The following is a 21,826-nucleotide window of genomic DNA, read 5'->3' as shown; positions in this document are numbered from 1 at the left end:
TAATAAAAAGGTCAAAGTTCCTACCTCCATCACATATTTGAGTTGGGCACTTGCAGCTTCTCTTTAGGATTCTGTGTTTGGACTTGTGAAGTGTGGCTTGGATAAAATAATCTCAAAATCCTTAACAATTCTATAAGTCTCTTAAGCCTTTAAATCACTATTACTTGGTATTACTAAGTATTTTCCAAGTTTTACGTGCAAAGCTTGTAAGCCACTTGAAATTACATAAAACCTCTTGAGCCTTCTAGAAGTATCCATGAAAAATACACAAAGCTTAAGGATAGGGACTAATGGCCTGAACATGTGAAAACATGTTTAATTGTTGGGCTTTCTCTAGGCAGAGGTCTCGAATGTTTCAAAAGAAGCATTTTTAAACACATTTTATTCTTGTACTTTTTTGTGTTTTCTTCCATTGTCTTTTATTAATCATCAAGTTATTGTACAAGGCAATGGATTTTGTGCTGTAGTTTAAAATATGTTACTACAGCTGTTCTTACCCATCCTGTTTACAGTGTTTTATCTTTAAGATTAAATTGAATACTGCTAAAACCTTCTTCACCTCTGATGTAGGAGGTCCTTCTGTCTATGTGCTGGTTTCATTGGTTAATGAATAAAGAAACTGCCTTGGCCTGTTGATAGGGCAGAACTTTGGTAGGCGGAGAAGATGAAACTGAATGCTGGGAGGATGAAGGCAGAGCCAGAAAGATACTTTGGAGCCACCGCCTAGATCAGACATGCCAGAACTTTGCTGGCAGGCCACGATATACAGATATACAGATCAATAGAAATGGGTTAAATTAAGATGTAAGAGTTAGCCGATAAGAATCTAGAGCTAATGGGCCAAGCAGTGTTTTAATTAATATAGTTTCTGTGTGGTTATTTTGGTTCTGGGCAGCCGGCCGGGACGAACAAGCAGCTTCTTGCTACACACCTCTATCTTTAGTCGCCCCAAGACATCTGTGCCTTTTAGAAGTAACAGTTACACTCTGGTGCGCATGCTGATAATAACATGATATACACACATGAAATACAGAATTTCCCTCAGTACAGAAAGTTTACATAATGACATCGCCACTGTGTAATTTTGTATTTCGTCTGTTGCACTGTTGGCTTTGAGTATTATCTGTGTTGATCCACACAGAGAAGGACACATATGGATATAATTCATTGTATTTTATGGTGTTTTCTTTTACCAAACTTTCTCTGCCTCCTTTTTTCTCTTTTTGCGCATTCTACGAACTTTACTGTGCTTTACTTTGTTCTCATGAACTGGATTAAAAGTCTGTTTTCAGTCTTTTGATTATGACTGTTTTCAGGGATCTGCATAACATTTTCGACTTTTTTCCCCACATGATAAGCACAGCTTTCTCCCATCTGTAGCAATGAATGAATCGTCCTCAAGGCTGAAAGGAGGTTGTGAGACAAAACCCACAATGGCGATTACTTAAAGTTCACAGATAATTGAACAAATGGGGGGGGGGTGTTTTAACTATAATCCACAGAAGAAGAAATGAAAGGCAAATGAACAGCCAAACAAGCTTTTTGAATAAGAAACATGTATCCAAGATTCTTTTGCTTTTTAGGTTATAGAGAATGTGCACATGGTCAGAGACCTCTTAAAGGCCAGTCTTTCACTGACAGAGAAAAAACAATGGATAGCAACGGAGGGCAGCATTCCCCTCATCCAGAGAAACCTTGACCCCCATCTTCGTCCATGAGCTGTGGTTCTACTCTAAAGAATAGGTTTGCCCATTTCTTTGTCCACTCCATCATGCTTACCATGAATGATATCTGCTAATATAATCCTTACCTCAAACATGGACAGCTGCCCATTTAATTCCCTCTTCTACCTCACAACTCACGCATAGTGAATACAAAGGAGATACAGAGGAGAGAAGCTGGATGAACAGTTTCTATGAGAAAGCACAGACTGTGTGATCAGTGAACCTACACACTTACCAAAGGGAGATTCATCGTTGGGTAGTAATGACCCAAGTCTATGGCACACCAGGAAGAAGCCACCAAAAACAATAGGGAATGGCTTAAAGTTCTCACAGACAGTGGCTGACCACTGTATTTCTGTATTAATCTCAAGCCACTGAAACCTATTGTCCTTTTTGTGAATTTTATGAGACTTTTTATTTTTGAGATTAAAATACAATTACATCATAACCTCTTCCCCTTCATCCCTCCAAACCCACCTTCTCTTTCTAACAACAGCTAATTTTCTGATAGCTTCAAGCTAGGAATCTCAGCCCAAGTGATATGGGCACCCTGTTGTGAGGTTGAAGATTCAAACAGGGGTTATGTCCTCAGCATCTTTCCCTGATTTTGTACTGACAACAGCGGTAGCAGGTCCAGAGCTTCCATGAAAGAGGTTGGAGATTGGCTCTGATAGAAATAAATACGTACACACTTGCATCTAGAGTTTTTCTCCATGAAAAAGACAACTTACTATCTAATCTTGCTGACACAAAATCCATAGCCTGAACCTTGCCTGCACAGGAGGAACACTTTCCATCAGCCTTCAGAGCCCAACACACTAATCAGATTAATGAAGACACAATAATCTTAATGGTTTTTAAAAGCCTCCAACATGGAATAGAACAAAATAAACTGACAAATTACATCAGAAGGAAGAGAAGTTTTAGCCTGGAGTATCCAACAAAAATTTCAAAATAATACCCTCAGAGTGACAAAAGGCATTGCCTGTGATAGGAAAACAGATTCTACTATGAAGACGAGCCAAAAACGGCCAAAACGGAACTTGTAATACAACAAATATGATTATTCAAGTTGGGATGGGGGTTCAGGCATCAACAAACATTTTGTACAGAAATCGCATAGTGGATATTCTAAATGTGCAGGGCTTAGAGATCCCACCCATGCCATTACAATAATACCGACACAGCAGTATCAGTACATGTGGTTTTGAGATCGTTTATTGATATCTACGCTTTTAATAAATATATAAAGGATCACAGCAGAGAGCTGAGAGAGCACTCTAAAATGTAAAACAATAAGGGGATGAAAAGAGGAAAGAAAAATCAAAGTGTCAATCCAGGAAGCCTAAAATCTGCCTGAAAAACTTCCAAAGAGAACAAAGAAAATATGGAGAATACATTTATACACACACACACACACACACACACACACACACACCAGGCCAAAGGGCTGGAGAGATGGTGTGGTGAATGTTCTCTAACTCCAGTTCCAGGGGACCCGATGCCCTCTTCTGGCCTCCTCAGGCACCAGGCATGCACAGGATGCACAGGCATTTATGCAGGGAAAATACTAACATACATAAAATTAAAAAAAAAAATACAAGAAGTTTTCATAGATCCAAAGAGCACAAGTCCCTAGACTTGAAAGGTTCACCAAGTACTGCACCATAAATAACTAAAGACTCAAACTGAAGTAGTGCAGCTACCAAATACCTGGGATAGTAAATAACAAAACATCCAGGGAGAAATTCATAGATTATCATCCGAAAGATGGGGTATCTTCTCAGCTGTCATGCAGATAGCCACAACAAAACTTCGGGTAGAAGATTCTGAAAGAAAATGGTTTATAACATGTGCAGAATCCATCCATCGGCATGAGTGACCCAAAGTAAACAAGAGACTCAGATGTGACCTCTTCGTGCCATACTCATCTTTTCTGAGAAATTACTGACCAAGATGGTTTAACACATTGTGCAGGAAAGCCAGCAAGGAACACATGGAATACAGGAATGAGATTCCCACACTGGGGAGTAGTCATCCCAGCACTTGGTGAGCAATTTGATTGAATACTAGAGCAGACAAACATAATGTTGCAAGATGTAAGGAGGACCCAGACTGCTTTAGAGATTGGAAATGTCACTACTTCATAGATCTGTTAACACATTAGGACAAACAAGTACCACTGCTTGCGTAAATTTAAAACAGAGAGAAGAAAAATAGGATTGATTGTTAATAAATATTTCTTTAAAAGTGAATGAGAATGAAAATTGTCTAGCATACCTCTTAATTCTCCATATTATTGTCAAAAGCTTTTATATGCCATAGGTTGCCAAACAAGTCAATATTATAATTAATAGCAATATTGTCATGGGAAGTAGGAACCATATATAATACTAAGTCTTTGATTATATTAGCATGATATTGAAATATCATTAAAATCCAAAAATATTTATGGGACATAAATAGTAGCTAGAGTAAAGTGATTGCCTCTGGAGAGAATAATTGGAGAAGAAGCTAGGAAGATGGGGCCAAGACGGATGTTTTCAATAGATGTTTTTAATAGATGGATGTTTTCGATGTTTCAATAGATGTTTTTTTATTTGCTGTTTAAACTATGTGCACAAAATTCAGTTCTCTATGTATAAATACCATTTTTAATGTTCTCCATTTTTTGTTTTTGTTTTCTTATTTTTTTCAGGTCTTACCATTTTATTATGGATGATTTCAAATACATCCAGCAATATGGAGGACAGCAACCCCACTGGCTTCCATCCCCAGCTAAAACATCATCTTCTCATGCTTCCCAAGTACAGTCCCAGTCTCCTCCCTTGAGCAAATATCAGGAGTATTGTTATGTTCGCAGCTACTTCAGAATCATTAAGAACTCTCTTCAAATTCCATTAAGAAAGTCTTTATAGACATTAAGTATTCTGATGATATTGAGATATATTCAAAGTTTGCTCTCAGAAATATGTTTAGTGTTCACAATTTAGTTCTACTCCCTGGAGACTAAAGAAGGTGTGCTTTTAACTAAACTTACACAGACCCCTGAGTCCCTGCACATCCACATGTCACTTTTCTCCAATTGATAGGTTATTGGATTATGTCTAATGGATTATTTTTATTTTTTATTCTCTGACCTCTATTTGCAAGTAAATTTTTGAGATATTTAGTATTTTCTTCTGCAAATCACTTCTCATTCTAGGATTTCTGACTGTCACTTCAGAGTGTCACTTTAAGATATTCCTCTTCTTTATACTTCCTGTAAGGCTGGAAATAATGTTCCCCAATTTTAACCTACCTATTAAATTTGAAAAAAACCAGCCTAAAAGTCATAATCCCAGAGAAACTAGACAACAATAAGGACCCTAAGAGAGACATACATGGATCTAATCTACATGGAAAGTAGAAAAAAACAAGATCTCCTGAGTAATTGGAAGCATGGAGACTTTGGAAGAGGGTTGAAGAGGAGGGGAGAGGCAAGAATGGGAGCAGAGAAAAATGTATAGCTCAATAAAATCAATAAAAAATAGGGGGAAAAGATACATGTGAAGAACTCAAGAAAGCTAATGCTATAGCCATTATCAGCTAGGAATAATTTGTTTATAAGTGAGAAAATGTCCAACAAAAAGAAAGAACTAAACCACCATAGGTATCAGAAAAAGAGTCAAAGACAATCAATAAAAGTGAGGTAAGAAGGTACAGGGCCAGGATCTTCTTATATGTGACTCTCCTGAGAAAAATTAAGGTTGAATATGACTGAAGGACCTTCAACAGCTTTTGAGTAACTGGGGTCGAATCCAGTGGAACAAATGTTTCTGGTACTGTGACCACAAAATAGTATCTAAGAAAGTCAACAGCTGGATATTTATTTTAAGGATTATGTTTTTATCATTTGATTGCTTTTTGTAGTAGATAATTTTATTTATCAATATGGTGCTTGAAGTTTTAACTGTGGTACTATTCTGGTCGTAAAAGATGTCTACCCTTGGGCTGATGTGTTGAAGAGGAAGAAGTGAACCCCTGAAACCACCATAAGATATTGGTGACTGTGACATAATATAGATATTCCTTCTTGGCCCCTGATTTCTAACAAAGAATACTCCAAATGCCTGCAATTCCCTGAGTACTACAGATTGTGGGGACATCTCTTCTCCACTGTGATAAGTGTCAGCTCCTAGACATCTGCAGGATGAGAACCAAGCATCAGAAAAATCAAACTGTGACCAGAAGCTTCAAAGCTTCAACCCCAACCACATCTTTTAGGAGAGGATAGCTGGAGGTTGGGTAATCAATTGTTCCTATCTTGTTTTCTCAAAAATTCTTAAACTAAAGCAAGGGGGGATTCTAAATTAGTAAAAGTATCATGTGCCAAAAAAGTATCACGTTACCAAATTCTACGGGTACAGGCACTACTTGGAACCTTCTAGAGACTATTCTATGCCCTCTTCATCTGATAGTCCATCTATGTTCTTTATCAAAAACACATAGACATAAGTGAACTTTCCCTGAGTCCTGTCAATTGTCATGACAAGTTAGAAAATGTAAGTGGAAGGTCTCCAGTTTGAGACAAAGTGGGAAGACAATCTGAGTTATCCAGAAGAACCTACTCTAGACAGCATGTAGAAGCAGTCAGGGAGGCTTAGCCACAGTGGAGTGTGCATTCATTCCGGAATCCCATTACATGCTGTATCCTACGAAATCCAAACAGATGCCTAGAGACTTGGAACTGGCTGGTGTGGAACCCCCTACCCTTCCCCTATGCGAGTTCTGGTGTCAAGTGTGACATGAGTGTACTTTAAAAATAGGTACCTCCATTTGATTTGGAACTAATTAACAACACAAAGGATGATCATATCACAAGGGATAGAGTCATATGAACTTCGCTCAACCACAGTTACTCCAGAGGGAATAGCTAATTCCTACAAAACTGTCATTACCCTTATCCTTCCTGTAGCATGTTTCTTCATGCCATCTAAAACTAGATACCAGCACACTGTGACCCTGTGATTTTTTTCTTTTACTATCTCTTCAACCAGAATACATGGAAAGCATTTATCTTATTCATAATTGTATCAACAGCACCAAGGAAAGCTTGAGAGCATAATAAATACTCATTGAATAGAAAAATGAATTAACAACCTAATACCAGAGGAAGTCTAATTTTCATGAAGCACTCATAGCCTTTTCTCCCAGTAATGAAATTAATATTTTAACTTTATTATTAAAAATGTTGCAAATTAAAAAACAATCACTCATAGAATTTTTAGTCTAAGTTAATTATTGAACCACAACCTGGCCACACGGTGGCTCTGCTGTTAGTTGAAAAATTCTCCCAAGCATCTCCAAACACTCTTGTGATTGGTTTTCCATCATGAATTACATGGCCATGGGTACTAAATGTCAACAACATAAAGACAATTCACCAACTCAGACAACTTTAGTCCCCAAATAGTTCAGATACATTTCAGTGCCATTTAAGGACTCATAGATTCCTTTTCTGCTAACGCATTGCAAACCAGTGTAGAAGTCCATTGCATGTTAGATATACAGCCTAAAATAATTATCTACCAGATGCCTTCCTTTAAATATAAAAATAGAATAAGCCCAAGGAACATTAGCCTTTTTCGCAAAAGCAAGATTTGTATTATCTTTTCCCACCTGGTGATTGGGGAATTTAATTCTCTGTGCTAAAAAACTTACAAGGAAGTAAAATAATATGCTAGTCTAGTCATTTCAAACTATCACATGCAATGATGAAAATACACAATGCAAGCTGTATTCAAAAATTCTTCTGATAGTGGAATATATGTGATGTGCATATAGCCAAATGTCTATGATGATACCACTTTCACAAACTTTGACTTCACATTCAAAGCACAGTCAATTGTACAAAATGAAACATCAAATATTAATGGTCAAATTTGGGAGGGGCCCTTTTATAGCTACCCAACTAAAACTCCCTTCTTCACTGTGAGATACTGTAAGAAGCTTGGGACTACGTGGAGGACTGTAAATTATACAGCAGGTCTTTGATGCCAGGTGATTCTTCATGGAATTTGTTCTAAACAAAAATCTAGAAAATGATTTTTTTCTCAATATAAGGGACTACAAATAAATTTTTATTACTGCTCATTTGATAAACAATGTTGAGTCTCTATTAAAAGAGCATCTCACATCAATGTTCCAATGCATGGACTGATTTTGCAAAGAAAAGTATAACAATATTTTTAAGCAAAAAAAAGAGAACTGTGATAGGAAACAAAGAACAGAAATACTAATAACATGGCTACAGTGCAAAGTTGACTCAAGTCTCCTTATTATTCATTTTTGTTACCAAAGTTGCCAGGGAAATCATTACTGAATTCCCTGCTAGTCTAAATACCATGATGTATATATTTCTTTCTACCCCCAAAAGCCCTAAATAACTCAGAAGTCACCCAGGTACTAAATTATCGCCAGGAGTGGTTAGGTCCCAGGTATACACCTGCGTTCTCTAAACAAGTGAAGGACTCAATGCACATGCCACTAAACTGACCATTTTACGTTAAATGACACAATGAAGAAATGCCATGTGCCAAGCCTGGACCAGTTTGTCAGCTACGATACAAGATCTCCATCAATGCAATGGCGCCAAGTAGACAAGTCATACCAAGAGGCTATGTCAAATGAAATGCTGCTATAATTTAGCAACATATATGAATGCAGAGATTTGATTTTTAAAATACCCCAGAAGAAAATAATAATGCACGTATATAGTAAGAGAGTAAGGATAAACACAACTGCACAATCTTGATAATTGTGGAAATTGATAATTATTATAAGGTTTATTATATTTATTATGCTTTTATATAATTGTAAATATAAAAACAACTATATGATTATATAATAAAATATTCATCATATTTTTCTATTTTTATGTATCTTCTAAATTCTCCAACAAACAACAAGAACAAAAATGAATGTTTATTAAGGTCATGCTTGGTCTTCAGAAGTTTCCCAAGCTTAAAAGTGATGCGATACCAATTTATGATATTTCCCTATTCTCAAAATTAGCTTATGCTAATTATGACCCAGGGAAGGAGCTTGAGATCAGAACCATGGAGCAAGACAAGATGTAAAGTCAATATATCAAAAAAAGTTCTTGAAAATTAAGGACAAGATAATAATACAAGACAATGATATTTAAATAAATAATCCAAGCGTATTTGTCCCATGAAAAGCCACATGAGATAATTATTTCCCCTTGGTCCCCTCTGTGCTTCTTTCACAAGGGTATGAGGCACATGGATAAGTGAATGGCCTTGTGCAGCTGTTAGCCAAGAACAACGTCTTCATACCGACTTCGCAGTGTGAAGCAGGAAGGGTGAACAGGAAAATCAGAGGCTTTCAAAACTCAGAGAAATGAGAAAGAAGCTATAAATATGATTCCCTGCAGGCTTTTTTGAGACATGCAAGTTGTGAAGTCCCATTTGGGATGTTAGATAATAAAGACTCGGCGTTATTCTTCTGTACTGTGCTGACTGGAATGTTTAAAAGCATATTTACTATTCCTGTGAAACTTACAGTCCAACTACGAAAACGAGATGTCCCCAGGAAGAATGAGGACCTGCCAACCATTTGATTTCCTCCCTCCTTTTCTACACATCATTTAAAAGTACTTTCCCTGAAGTTTTTTCCAATCTCACTAATAGAGAAAATCTCGAGACTCAACAAGGAGTATAGTTACCACTGCATATATTGTTCCTTCTAGAGACTCGGGCCCTCCCGACCTGCTAGCACTCTGGTACTGATGCTCCTTGGCATCTGGTGGGAGATCCAGGGGAACAGTCAGTAAACTGGGTACAACTGTGTGGCTTTGTCTTGAACGTCACGGATGTCTTTATCCACTTCCCCAGGAGACCTAGGAATGGGACTGACTTTCCCGAGCCCTCAGGACCTCATGTATGATGTATTTTTCAGAGCCCAATGATGGCCAAAAGCAGGAAATAGGAACTATGTTCCAAAGAGAAAGTAACAGGGTGAAGAGAGTATAAGACATCACGTACAAGTATAAAATCTTATCATTAAGCTATGCATAATTAATACATATTACCAAAAACACATAATAAAAATCTCAGCAAATTTTATAACATAAAAAGACTGCCGTTCATCATAAGCTTATAGTACGGCTATTGTGTTTACTGACTAAATATATTTTGGCTCTGAAAGGTGCCAAGCACTGTTATGTTAAAATAACCAAGAGACAAAAGGTGACCTCTTGGAGGTCACAAGTCAGTATCAGATCTCTGCATTCTCTCTCCTATTGAGAGAGCACTTGTTACTGTTTACTCCTTTTTAGTGAGTTTTTTACACAGCCTCATCCATCAGAAATGCACCAACTGTGGCCCGTGCCATGGAGAAGACTTCCTTTCTCCATTCCTCCGTAGATGATCTTACACCCACGTACATATGGGCAGCGTTAAGTAGGCTCAGTGGTTTACAAAGCGGGGAGGGGAGAGACAGAGAACATGAGCATACGAAATTGAATCGAGCAGGTTCAGAAGAGTTAGGGGCAGAATTGGAGGGAAAATTTGATCAAAATGCAATGTAGGCATGTAATAAATTCTCAATAAAAAAAAGTAAAACCTCTTTCCCCTTGAATCAGAATCTTGGGGAATGAAAGGTTTTTGATAAGCTGTCTGAGTGCTTTAGATATACTCACAACATATATAAGTTTAAGGCAAACTCTACACCGCCAATAGCAGAACACCCAAGGGAGTGGCCTATGTTCATGGCCTCTTTGATTATCATATTGACCAAACTGTTCACCCTTGGCTAATATCAAAGGGGCCCCTCTTTGAGATGCAGCCAACTTACCTAATATAAACAAAGCAAATATTTTAAATAACAATACTTATTTTTAGAAAACGGCAAACTCTATAGAGCAGGTGCTATGCTTTGCTTTTGGGTAGAGGAACAATCAGTGCTAGTTATTAGACATAGTCTATAGAACTAAAACAATTTCTAAAAGAAAATGCAGATGATAAAGAGACAGGAACTTTTCTCGCGGAATATAATATAAAAGACTACTCGCTAATGTAGTTCTTCGTGAGTCTCAGACTGTTCATGCAGCCAATATTCAATATTAAAAAGCAACATCAGCACACAGCTAATATTTATTCGACTTCTGTGACATAAAGTGAGCTAAGCACTTTAAGATACTAAGATAGCATAGGGGTGAGGTTATATAGCCCAGGGCCCTAAGTTCAATCCCCAGTACCACATTCAAAAGCAAAATTATAACTTAATACTCAAAATATGCCTATGAAGTAATTTTACCCTCACATCCATTTTACAGGCAAGAAAACTGAAGCACAGAGATGGTGAGCGAGCTGCTCAGGGTAACACAGCTGACAAATTTAGCAAGGACTGGTGTTCTGAATCGGGAGACTAGCCATTGCTTTCCCCTCATTTGCTCTAAGACTAAGGAATCTCACAGGTCCCACTCTAGAGAACAAGAGAGCCCTCTGTGCAGCCTCACTACCATCCTCCCTTCATCTTATGCTCGCTGCATTCACTGCAAACAGAAATGCCAGTGGAAAGGAACTAGTGGCTGAGAAGCAGCTAAGACAGACTTGGTTCTTCAAGGAAGCTCTGTATGCCTTGCTGTATTCCCGAGCCCTGAGCTGGTGACTGCTTTGAGACCCAAAGGTCCTTCACCTTTGAAATGTAGATTGCAGTGGGACCTGCACAGGGCTATTGTTGAAAGATAAAACAGGGGTCTGGAGAGATGACTCAGTGGTTAAGAGTACTGACTGTTCTTCCAGAGGACCCAGGTTCAATTCCCAGCACCCACATGGCAGCTCACAACTGTCTGTAAGTCCAATTCCCAGTGTATCTAGCACCCTCACACAGACATACACGCAGGCAAAACACCAACACACATAAAAAATCTCTAAAAGAAGAAAAGAATTTTTTAAAGAACTTGGAAAGCACTAGATAAATATTATTAGTGCAATAAATAAAAGCAACATCAATAAACTATGAACCAAATGATCTTTGGATTCTAATACTAGCACTAAAAAAGGTTTATTTCTCTCGTGATTTCAAAAGAAAAAAAAAAAAGCCCACAGCGACCAAAACAAGCCCAGTCATAAGCCATTAAACCAATTATATCTTTTGTGGGAAAATCAGAAAAGCCATTAGACCTATTAATTTGCGTGTCATTAGTCATCCTCCCTATTGTAAAGCCGATGCAGTCCAGCGTCCTGAGACACCTTGCATAATATAATCACTGGGACTCCAAGAGGTCAGACAGACATGCTCTTAATGCAGCTTTGGGAAAAGCTCAATAATTCATTTTATAAATTTCAGCTCAAAGCCTACACTGAGGTTAAGAAAAATTGACATTCGATCCGTGAACTTAACGGCAAGCTCTAGAAAAAAAAACAAAAAAACAAAAAAAAACTCTGGGAAGCACATGTTTGACGATTCAGCAGACGCAGACAGTACAGACGTTGCCAAATTGTAAGACAAGACTTGGAAATCACGGAAAACGCAGCTAGTTATTGATTACGTTGACCATTCACTTCCTATTGAGCCACCCAGAAAGAATCATTCATTTTCCAGCAGAGCCTGCTCATTTGCAAGATAAAAGAGAGCCAGCTCTGCACATGCCCATAGTGTTGCTCACCACTGGGGGCAGCTTTACATAAGACTGCATTCACTGAAACTGAAGCAACAGTCCGAGCAGCTTTCAGAATGACAGTCTGCAGGAGTGAGCTGAGCGTGTGCGCGGAACCAGGCTCTCCTGCCTTCTGGGCTCCAACACAGCTCCGTGGCTGAACTGGGTGCTCACCGCCACGGGACCGACCGCCGGGCTATGGAATACAGATGTGGCAGTACAGGTAGCCCCAGGGGGTTGCCTAGAGGAATACATCATGGGTTTTGAGAAGAAATTGTAGAAGCCAGTTTTTTTAACATACACACACGCGCGCGCGCGCACGCACACACACACACACTCACACACACACACACAGTAAAGATGCAAAAACGTAATATCCATGAAGATCCTATTACCTAGGAAGACTCGGATGTTTTGCTGCGAATGCGGTGTTGGGATTTATTTGTTCTTGGAGTGTTCTGCATGGCTGGTAAAGAATAATGTTCCAAAATCGGTCCATCTCCCAAGGGGTCCAATTTTTCTTCCTGGGTGTCAGCGAGCCCTGACTCACTACACTGCAGCTGACAGGGGCTGTCATGCAGGCGGCCCCTAAGCCAAAGCAAAAGACCTAAGGACGGCCTTTGAACAATACAAAGGATGGGTATGTTTTCTCATTTTCTTCTTTCCTTCTTAAAAAAAATGGAAAAAATCTCATAAGTCTATAATAATTCTGTTTTAATTGTTTTAAAGATTATCTTTCTCTGGTCTAAGACTATAAATTTGATAATCAGTGGACATATTTCCTTGTTTAACTATTAAAAATATACAGTATCCTTAGACTGCAAAGATGATATTTGGTGTTAAATGTTTACATTTCTGAATACGGAAATCGATGGCTAGTTTTGCTTGCTTTTTATTTAATGCGTTCCTTTTGGGGGGATAACTTTTCTAAGTTATTTTTATTTCCAGGTTTCAATGTAATTAGGCTACTGCGCGGATCAGCTGTAGCAGTGGTTCTGGCCCCCACTGTTTTACTGACAATGCTTTCTTCTGCTGAACGAGGATGCCCTAAGGGTTGTAGGTGCGAAGGCAAAATGGTCTACTGTGAATCTCAGAAACTGCAGGAGATCCCTTCAAGCATATCAGCCGGTTGCTTGGGCTTATCCCTTCGCTACAACAGCCTCCAAAAACTTAAGTATAATCAGTTCAAAGGGCTCAACCAGCTCACCTGGCTCTACCTTGACCATAACCATATCAGCAACATTGACGAGAATGCTTTCAATGGGATACGCAGGCTCAAAGAGTTGATTCTGAGTTCCAACAGAATCTCTTATTTTCTTAACAACACCTTCAGACCTGTGACCAATTTGCGGAACTTGGATCTGTCCTATAATCAGCTCCATTCTCTGGGATCTGAACAATTCCGGGGCTTGAGGAAGCTGCTGAGTTTACACCTCCGCTCCAACTCCCTGCGAACCATCCCGGTGCGGATCTTCCAAGACTGTCGCAACCTGGAACTTCTGGATCTGGGGTATAACAGGATCCGGAGTTTAGCCAGGAATGTCTTTGCGGGCATGATCAGGCTCAAGGAACTTCACCTGGAGCACAATCAATTTTCCAAGCTCAACCTGGCGCTTTTCCCAAGGTTGGTAAGCCTTCAGAACTTGTACATGCAGTGGAATAAAATCAGTGTCATAGGGCAAACCATGTCCTGGACTTGGAGTTCCCTACAGAGGCTTGACCTATCGGGGAATGAGATCGAAGCCTTCAGTGGACCCAGTGTCTTCCAGTGCGTCCCCAACCTGCAGCGCCTCAACCTGGATTCCAACAAGCTCACATTTATTGGTCAAGAGATTCTGGATTCTTGGATCTCTCTCAATGACATCAGCCTTGCCGGGAATATATGGGAATGCAGCAGGAATATCTGTTCCCTGGTAAACTGGCTGAAAAGTTTTAAAGGGCTGAGAGAGAATACAATTATCTGCGCCAGTCCCAAAGAGCTGCAGGGGGTCAACGTGATCGATGCAGTGAAGAACTACAGCATCTGTGGCAAAAGCACCACCGAGAGGTTTGACCTAGCCAGGGCGCTCCCTAAGCCCACGTTTAAGCCCAAGCTCCCCAGGCCGAAGCACGAGAGCAAGCCTCCGCTGCCCCCCACGGTGGGAGCTACGGAACCCAGCCCAGAGACAGATGTGGACACGGAGCACATCTCCTTCCATAAGATCATCGCGGGCAGCGTTGCCCTTTTCCTGTCGGTGCTGGTCATCCTCTTGGTGATGTACGTGTCCTGGAAGCGGTACCCCGCCAGCATGAAGCAGCTGCAGCAGCGCTCCCTCATGCGAAGGCACCGGAAGAAGAAACGGCAATCGCTCAAGCAAATGACTCCCGGCACCCAGGAATTTTATGTAGATTATAAACCCACCAACACGGAGACCAGCGAGATGCTGCTGAACGGAACGGGACCCTGCACCTATAGCAAGTCAGGCTCCAGGGAATGTGAGGTATGAACCATTGCGATTTCCAAACAAAACAAATCAGAGAGAGAGAGAGAGAGGGAGCGCTCTTAAAAGCTGGGAAATAAGTGGTGCTTTATTGAACTCTGCTGACGATCAAGGGAACACGGTGCCCCTCCCCCTCCCCCTCCCCCCCCTCACTGTGCTGGCAAGGGCCTTCCCTGTTTCTGAGAGTGTGTTCATAATACTGGGTCGTTTTCCTTCCATAAATAATCAACCCATTGAAATTTAAATACCACAATCAATATGAAGCTGAAACTCTGGTTTAACACCATGCCTATTGGATGAGCCCCTTTTATGGATTTCATCACCATTACATTGGTTTCCAGAAAACAAAACAAAACAAAACAAAAAAACTTCTTTTCCTGAGTGATCCCACACCTGATCTTATTCTCCCCCTGGGAGGGTCAAATCTTCAGCTTTGGGTGTTTTGCAGTTCACTGGCAAATCCGGAAAGGGGGGGGGGGGATCCCAGGGCCTTAGAGGGGGTCGAATGAATCTGAGGAGAGGATTTATTGTGGCATGCAATAGAGACTGGGAATGAGAAACAATGCCTGTCTTTCAAAGAAAACCCCAGAAAACTATCCCAGAGGGTGGTAGATTAAAGCAGGTTCCTGGGCAGTTTCCAGGGGTTTGGGAATTACAAGGTAAGCACCAGGACAAGTGTCAAAGGGTTAAAGCAGATGCCTGTAAAACCCAAGGACAGTGAGTGCATGAAGTTTGAGACTGGCAGCTTTATCTGATATCCCCATCCCTGTAAAATAAAACTAAGAGACTCACTATCAATTTCCTCCAGCCTGTGTGTTCCCTAAACAGGTTGATTGGTTACACAACCAGACCATTAGCTAGGCACACCGGAGGAAGCAGTCTGACCACTGGGAAGGAGGGAGTTCAGAGACAAGGCTTGCTGATGGAAAGCACCCTCTCACACATGTGGCTGGGATCTTCCTGGGATGTCTCCATGCAGCTTATTTTGTGAGACACCGCCCCCCCCCCCACCCTGTGTAGTTAATAGCATCCTGAGCTCTGGGATGTCCGGTTCAGGGTTTGTGAGGCTGTTCTGTAGAGTCCTGGGATGTGTGCTCACACACCAGCCCCCTGATGACTGGCACTTCATTCGGATGTCTGTGCATCCTTCAGCAGCATCCCTGGAAAGGGTGCTTCTGCTACCACCTTGATACAGGCATCCGATCAACCCTGGAGGGGAAAAAGACTGACACTGTCACAGTTTGCCTTTGCTTTGCTGTTGCTGACATCGCTGTGTCCCTGTGTTCGTCTGTATTGTAACTCATCTCTCAGTACAATTCTGTAAGAACCTGCCTGGCAGCCTGCAAGCTGCATGCATGTTTTTATGTCGTTGGTGAAAGTCTACTAACTGCAGCACGGATACCACACCCTCTGTATTTATGAGGTTTGGGGAAAATATATTTATTCTGTCACCCCCTTTTGTCCCCCCCCCCTCAGATGAACAGTTTTAGTCTGGGAGTAGACCATAATGATTTTCACATTAAGGATGGTTCACCATATGACTGGCCAGGCCTTATGTCTTTGACCATATCCCTATTGTTTCAAAACAGTTGCTGCAAAATAATAGTTAATAATAATAATCGCAAAGACAAAGTGAATGGCTATTTCTTACTAGCATTTTTATAGGGTACGGAGGTCTTCCATAGGCTGAGAGGGAAAATCTAGACAAGTCAACATGAAATATAATAGCAAGGAATCCGGATTATTAAAACCATACTTCTATTAGCAATGAGGAAATGCAACATTTTAAGCGAATTTCTCTAGGTACTTTGATGAGACCAGGTGCCAGCTCAGAAAAGCATTGCAAGCACAGTTTACTCATGACTAACCACTGAGTATACATTTATTAATGACAAATGGCTACAGAGTCCCAGTGGATTAATAATGCAGATAGATCTTACAGTCTCATGAGCTGGGTGACCGAACTTACTGAGACGGTGGTCGTTGAAATTGTAATTTTACATTTTTTCCTATACTGTCAGTAAATTCATATTTCATCTATTCTTTTCCTTTGGTCAGCCTCATTTTTATCTGTACTACGAAGATGACTATTAATTAAATGCACTGTTAAAGTGGAAAAAAGCCCATTTCTATTCTTTGACTCAACCCTCTGCCTTATTTATCATGGGAAACAATCACATCTAGTCAAGGCAAACTGACAGCAATATATATTTTCAATTTTTTTCAAATTATAAATGCTGTGATGGCACTAAGATATAGGAAACATGTTTGCTGTATGGAAAAGTATTCCTAAGATTCAGAGCCACTTGGTGTGTAAAGCTGATGGTGAGATTAAATGAATGAGCAACATTTTGAATACTGTGCATTTTTAATGCCTCCCTTTACGTAGAGATTTACTGCCTGATAAGAAACCAAATGAAATGCCTTAGAAATGACATATCACATTTTGATTCAGGGCATGAAGTTACAAGGGAAAAAGTTTTAAACATATGTCTCTCCTTTGTAAAGGACTCTTTTCTCCAGCTGTCACAATGCCCGAGAACCCGACTGTGGCGCCTCTGGTTAGAGAGCTGTCCCTATACCATTGCCACTTGAGAAAGCCAGCTGGAAAGCTGGTCAGAAGTTACTGTCCTATGTCTGTTCCGTGGCATTTCCACACCATATACCATGGGTTTATTTCCAGAAGTCTTTAAAATGTACTTGATATTGTAGAAGAATTTTTTCCATTTATTTTTTCTATTGCAAATTTTCGTGAGCTGCCCAGTTTCCCTCTAAGAGGAGAAACTGACACGCGTGGCCTGACCTGTTGAGCTGCGCCATGGAGGCCCACGGATGCAGGAGCAGGTCTCAGACCTTTATTGCTTCCTGAACACAGAAGGCACATGGAGTTTCGTCTTTGGAACTGAATGTTGGTGTTTTGTGATTTGTGCTTGTTTTTTCATGTATTTATCAACCTCCCCACACAAGGTGCGGAAGCAGCACAGAGGCTCTGAGTCAGAGACTTTTACAATGTTATGCAAGATATATTCATTTTAAACTTCCAAGGATGTTGACATGACATCTTCCCAATGATTTTTCAACCTTTTAAAAAAAAAAAAAAAAAAAAAACTTGGTGAGTCAACTACCTAACTATATGGTGGCAATGCTGATTTCTATAGAGTAGCACTGACCTCTAGTGGCTGATTCCAGTAACCACAATGGTTCAAACATTTTCGGGTTTTTTTGTTTTGTTTTGTTTTGTTTTGTTTTGGTCTTTTTTTTTCTTCTGTGAACTTATTGACAGCACAGGTTTCTCTGCTCTGTGCATCGTACTTAATGTCAGCTTTCCTGTGAAGTATAGTTATCATGCCTATTATCAAAGTTATGTATGCTTGCTTATTTTCTCAGTGATAACAGAAAGAAAACCCATAAAACTGGCATTGAGAGCTGGAAATAAGAGCCCAAAACAAGCAGTAATGCAATAAAAAAGATAGATAAATGTTTTAAGCATCTGTATTCATCAATATTAGCCAACATAGTCTTTGATAGCTTCTTTGAGTCTTATTATTGTTCATGGTGAGGATCAGGAAACAGATGCCCATATTGATATTCAGAGACTCAGGATCGATTCCTGCTGGTCAGTAGATATGGCAGGCTATATCCAGAGAGGGAGGCCTCCTCTCAGGCATGAGAACTGCTCTCCAGTTTGTTGATCATGTCAGTGACCTGTGCTTCATCCCCGGGGGCTTTCTCCCCTCTCCTTCCTCCCTCCTTTGCAGTTAGCTAAACAGTGGTGCTATTAGGCTCTCTGACAAGGCTGGTACAGTCTAAGAGGCGATGATTCATGGATAATGAAATTATGCTCTCCTTCTGGGGGAGAAGAATGCAGCGTCACATTCACAGCTTTGGCAGGGGATGTTGGGATGCTGTAGGTGCTCGGAGCGTCTCTTCCTTTGACATTTACCAATATGAGAACACAAATTGCTTACTTAAAATGTGGATTAGGCAAGCATCAGATAGGAGTCCTAGCCCAATGCACTGAAGGCAGAATGAGCTCCGTGAACAACAAATGAGAACTGAGCCATGAGAAATGAAAAATTCTAAAGCCAAGAGCTTTTTTTTTCCCTCGGGGTTCTAATTAGGATCCAGAGCTGTGGCTAACCCTGGGCACCTTACTGTCCTTGTATTCTCTTTGCTACATATGTTAAAAACAAGGAGCATTTAGGACAAACCCTGGCTGGAAGAATACTACCAGCAAATTTGAAAACCAAACATCATAAAAGAAACAGAATACCTGTGTATTAAATAGTGTGTGGTAAATGGCTCATGAACATTAACCAGACACCGTCACCCTCTACAGATAAGTGAAAGTCACCGTGTCTCCTTAGCCATAGGAGGCAAACAAACTGGACCTGAATTTTACTTAGCCTCCAAAATCATTGGCGGTTTTGGGTAATTGGATAGGACTGTGATAAGAATACTACAAAAGGAAACTAAAAGTTAATCGTATTTCACATAGGGAAAAGATATCACAGCTGTGTGTGACAGAATAGAAAAGTCTAGAAATTAAGACCTAGTTCCATTTTCTCTGACATTTGCTAAGTCAACTCAGGTACATTTCTCAACTTTTCAAAATTGGAAGACACCCACACACAGACTGGTTTGCACTAATGACTGCTCTCGGTTCTGGGAAAAGTGAATGTCAAAAGTTCTTTTTCTCAATGATCTCTGTCTGTTTGTTTCTTTTTTTTTTTATTTTTGAAAGATCACTTAGTGAGATGTTCCGCTGTGTTTACTGCCGTTCTGTTTGGTGCAGGTCAAAAAGCAAAAGAACTTTGTATCAAGGAATCTAAAACTTATACCTTTGACTCCCACAAAGATGAAGATTCTTCATGTTGAAATATATCCATCTCAGGGAATAAAAGAAAAGCTATGATTTTTATCAATAATCATATTATGTATACAGATAGATAGGTAGATATATATATAATCAACACAGAAAAACAAACCTGTGAATACTGAGTCAAAAACTTGCCAAACTCAACCAAAATTTGATCTGCATCTCAAGTCAGGCCAGAGGCTTTCCTCATCGAGTCTGCTTCCCCCCCCCCCCACACACAGCATCACTGAGTCTGTTGACTTTGTACTGACAAATCCACTAATGTGGCGAGATGGTGCACTTCTGAGCAGCGCTGGGACAGCCCATGTGCTCTACCAGCACCTATTGCTACGCGGGCCACAGATGCTGACATCCTGGTCTCCGTCCCATTCGACCTGACAGAAGTTTTGAACCCTAGAGCCAGGACCGCTTTACCTTTGCTAGTAACTATGACTACTGGAAACCAAGACGGTTTTTAAAAAGGCGGTATATAGCTAGATTTCTTTTAAGATTTTTACTTCTGCAAATTAAATAATTAATCAAAGAAAGGCCACAATCCCAGTTCTCTCTCCACCAACAGAGGCTGGTCATCTCTTCAAGTATGTGGGTAGTGAGTGGGATTCCAAAACTCTTACCATTTAAATTAACATGAACTTTCTCTTTGCTAGCTGAGTTCCTGTGACATGGCTAGGGAACAGAGGGAAACTTAAGAAATGTGAACTGGCTAAGTTTCCTAGAGTGGCAGGCGAAGGTTCCTGGATTAGCGCTCAGATCTTGCGAGGAGCACCCCAGAAACAAAGGGATGTCTAGGTCACAGCGGAAGACCAAGCAGAAAGCATCTCTGTTACAACTACAACCTAAAGACGGGACTCTAGGAGCAATATGGCCTATATTGGGTGGGGGGGGGAGGATAGATACCATTCTGTCTGTCCTCCCCAGCAAGTTCTGAAATAGAAATCATTCACTTCTTGAGAGTTCTCTGTGTTTTCTTATTACTTCCCGGGGTCCCCCCAAGGACACTCTCTGCTCTTGTCTCTCACTCTTAGCTTGCTGCTCCCTTTGTGTGAAAGGGCCCACTGTTCTGCCATCACGTGCACACAAAACTCGGTTTCGGTATATAAATCATTCTACTGAAAAGAGCACCAGTTATCCAGTAGAAGATGCATTTACCTTAAATGTTACATAAATCATTAACTATTACATAAATGAAAGCCAAATGCCCCTTCCCTCTTTCTCTACATCCTGCTAAACACCTCTACAGTGCTTTCTGATTTCAGTGGGAGAAAAGTGAGAAGATACAATTGAATTACTAGCCTCACAAACACTGAAGCTCTTTGCCTACCCAAGCAACTAACTCAAAACCAGGAATAAAGGACTTCAGGCGTGGGAGGCTTCAGCTGTACTTCATCAGCTGACAGTATCAATAACCAGAATTTTGTTTTCTTAGGAAGGAAAAGTGGGGTTTGGGGCTTACATATCGAACAATAAAGCAACTTCTACATACATTCAGCAGAGGCAATTTCTGCCAAAGATTCATTATTTCTTCAATTTTTCCATCAAAAAGCATAGGGCTTTGTTTAAATATAAATCCTTACTCAGCGTTCTTGTTGCTACAGTTTATTGGCCAACTGGGAAGACCCGTCTGGCAGTGGGTGTAAGAAGCTAAATATTAGCGTCCTGTGGATTCTGTGGCTCCATCTGACTGTTTCAGTTACAGTTTTCCTTGCCATTAATACTGATCTCTCACACGTTCTGTTTCTACCTGGTATGTCATTAATCAGAATGCCAGCAAGAGCGTTAAAGAGACCTGCATATAGCGTACGCTATTGGACAAAGGCAGTAGCCTTAAAGACTCATAGAGATGATAGGATTACAGCAGCGAAAGCTACAGTAATCACCAACAGTGATAACAGGTGCAACACAAACAATGCTCTCTGAGGTCAGTGTTGATCTTGAAAAGGCTTTGTCCATCTTGCACAAACGTTTAAAGTGCAAAGTATGACTGTTTTGTTTGTGTACTGCCTTATGCCCTTTGGGAGTCAAAGCAACATCCGAAGCTTGGGAATTAAATGGAGTATTTTTTAAATGTGTGCTATGG

General features: G+C 40.3%; 2 protein-coding genes across 2 annotated transcripts in view; one reads left to right on the top strand and one right to left on the bottom strand.

Annotated features, from left to right (window-relative positions):
* Window positions 1–21,826, bottom strand: part of Ctnna3 (catenin alpha 3) — a 1,277,532-nt gene that overhangs the window by 759,710 nt on the left and 495,996 nt on the right. The window lies entirely within an intron of this gene.
* The window catches only part of Lrrtm3 (leucine rich repeat transmembrane neuronal 3), a 167,159-nt gene continuing 158,359 nt past the window's right edge, over window positions 13,027–21,826 (top strand). The window contains exons 1-2 of the mRNA XM_038342042.1: window positions 13,027–13,030; window positions 13,339–14,870. Coding sequence (XP_038197970.1) covers window positions 13,027–13,030; window positions 13,339–14,870 — 1,536 coding nt within the window. The remainder of the gene's footprint in view (window positions 13,031–13,338; window positions 14,871–21,826) is intronic.

The sequence above is a fragment of the Arvicola amphibius genome, chromosome 9 (assembly GCF_903992535.2).
Source record: "Arvicola amphibius chromosome 9, mArvAmp1.2, whole genome shotgun sequence".
Lineage (NCBI taxonomy): Eukaryota > Metazoa > Chordata > Mammalia > Rodentia > Cricetidae > Arvicola > Arvicola amphibius.
Note: the sequence above shows the minus strand (reverse complement) of the source record. Positions and strands in the feature narration are given on the sequence as shown.